Source organism: Dreissena polymorpha, chromosome 8 (assembly GCF_020536995.1).
Source record: "Dreissena polymorpha isolate Duluth1 chromosome 8, UMN_Dpol_1.0, whole genome shotgun sequence".
In the NCBI taxonomy this organism is placed as follows: domain Eukaryota; kingdom Metazoa; phylum Mollusca; class Bivalvia; order Myida; family Dreissenidae; genus Dreissena; species Dreissena polymorpha.
In genome coordinates, this window is record NC_068362.1 from 73,192,571 (window position 1) to 73,195,097 (window position 2,527).

A 2,527-nucleotide genomic window follows, 5' to 3' on the forward strand; every position below is an offset into this window, starting at 1 on the left:
AATATAGACAACAATACCACCAGTATTTCTTCGAGCTTCGATGTTGAAATTTTCTAAAAAAGTTAAAAGACAAATATCCACTCAAATCGATATTACTAGAACTACTCGTCCAGGATTCAAACAAAAACAAACATCATAAGAACTCAAGTATTTACAAAATTTGAAGATAATGTTTTACTATCCGTGAGACCGTTGACGTTCTACGACAGGATTGACACTTCACCAACGCCGTGATCCTACGTGCGCACAGGAGTGCCGTCTACGTAAAGCGTATCGTAGGCTAGGTACGCCCGTTTACCTAGCCGCCTCGCCTCCTTCATTTTCACCACCAACTGACGCCGTTTCGACATTACTTCAGGGGGGAATTGTTGAAAGACGCGGTACGCGGTACCGTCAAGCTCCTTCCACCTTTTCCGAACCATATCCCGGTCTTTAAAAAACGTAAACTTGGCGACAATGTTTCTTACTTTGCCATGTAACGGCATTCCTGGGGATCGATGCACTCTTTCAAACTTGATAGAGGTTGCTACTTCTTCTGTAAGTTTAAACGCACTCACCAAATGTTGACGCAGCTTCGCTTCTGTTGTTTCCGGCGTCTCGTTACCGTTTCCATTGGCCTCCGGAACGGACGTAAATACCAAGTTGTTGCGCATTGATTGCGATTGTTGGTAGCTTACATTGTCCCACAGTGTGCTACGCTCCTTCTCTAGTTCCTGTACCCTTTCCGCTAACTCCGCAGCATGGATGTCTGTCCCTTCCATCTTGTCTTCCACGCGTGATACCCGCTCTTCCACCTTTTTGGACCTGTCTTCATGCACCACAGCCTTTTAATATCCTTTTCGAAGTTCTCCATTCGTTTTTCAATCGACTCAATAATGTTCATTTTCACCTCCAAACACTGCAAGAGACCACTGACGGTTGTCAATAGCGCCATAACATCACGAATAGTGGGTTCGTCACTTTTGTTCGCCATTATGCTATAATCTTCAACACTACCGGATTCGCTTATAAGGCTTCCACGCCCACTACAACTCGGACCTTGTAGAAATACACTGTTCTCTAAATTTTCTACATTAAATAGCACTGAGTTCGATTAATTTATAATCTCACTTATAGGTACCTAACCGGTATCAGTGTCCGCGGACGGGCCTCTTTGTTTATGCACCTTGCTCGCATTCGGATCATTGTCACTGCTGTTTCGCTCTTTTCTTTTATCGCATTTTGATTTCGGCATTATAATTCATAATAGTCCGATTGAAAACACATATGCACATACAATCCAATCAGTTTCCGATCAAAACAGTAATTTAAAACGCTATTATTTTGGAAAAAAAACACTTTTTTAACCTGCCAAAAACCTGCGACCGCTCACACCTACATCACGTGACCAAGTCACTAATATCTTGACTCGCACACACCACGCTTGTGTGACTTTTATGAAGTCAATCCTCTACAGAAGCACTAGTAGAAGGGCTCTGTCGACAATAAAACCGCTTCTTAGAATAGCGAAGGGGGGAAGGGGGGGGGATAATAAAAAATAAGTTTCGATTTTCATTCCAATAGATCATGTTCTCCATTTATTGAGCAGAGACCATGTATCTATTTCAGTAACATTTCAATATATCAATTCTTAAACGATTAATGGAGAAAAAAAAAAATTTTACTTTTTAGAAACTGTGACCTTGAACTAGACCATACCCATCCCAGAGGCAATCTCAACCGAGATCAAGTATTCACGAAAAAGTACTTGGTCTTGTGCTATACTCATAATTACTCTTTTTTTAAGACCGATTACCACCTACCTCCAAAGTGGACACCGATAGCGATTCCAGCGCCTGACCGATTACCACCTACCTCCAAAGTAGACCCCGATAGCGATTCCAGCGCCTGACTGATTAACACATACCTCAAAAGTAGATCCCGATAGCGATTCCAGCGCCTTACCGATTTCCACCTACCTCCAAAGTAGACACCGATAGCGATTCCAGCGCCTGGCCGATTACCACCTACCTCCAAAGTAGACCCCGATAGCGATTCCAGCGCCTGACCGATAACCACCTACCTCCAAAGTAGACCCCGATAGCGATTCCGGCGCCTGACCGATTACCACCTACCTCCAAAGTAGACCCCGATAGCGATTCCGGCGCCTATCAAGAATAGGAGACCCACAATTGAGAGCACAACGCAGCACCGGGAGCGACTTGGTCGGCTGGAACTCGAGTCCGATATATCGGACGCTAAAACCAAAGGGTATGCTAGGACCGCTGTTTTAACGACTGTATCTGTTGTTTTTTTTCTGCCAACAACATGTCAAGACCGTTGTGAAGAATGTAATTCATCTATATATTATTCAAAAATGAAATCTAAGTGTGACTGTGGCCTTTGAGCTATGGACAAATCTCTTGCACGCGGTATGCCCTCTTCCCGTGCTGTAAATTGGTGTAAGATTATTTTCCAAATAATTACTAATAATTTTATAAATGATGAAGTTAAAGTAAAACAAATCTTTGTTTGGTAAGCCCAAATT

At 43.0% G+C, this 2,527-nt stretch overlaps 1 protein-coding gene across 1 annotated transcript; it reads right to left on the reverse strand.

Annotated features, from left to right (window-relative positions):
- Positions 1–236: 236 nt before the first annotated feature.
- LOC127840635 (uncharacterized) lies at positions 237–761 on the reverse strand. Its single transcript, XM_052369046.1, has one exon. It carries the CDS (start codon positions 759–761, stop codon positions 237–239), a length of 525 nt encoding a protein of 174 aa, XP_052225006.1.
- Between the last annotated feature and the right edge of the window lie 1,766 nt (positions 762–2,527).

What these genes read in the sequence shown, in the direction of transcription:
- LOC127840635 (XM_052369046.1), bottom strand. Translation starts at nt 761, where the DNA reads ATGGAAGGGACAGACATCCATGCTGCGGAGTTAGCGGAAAGGGTACAG.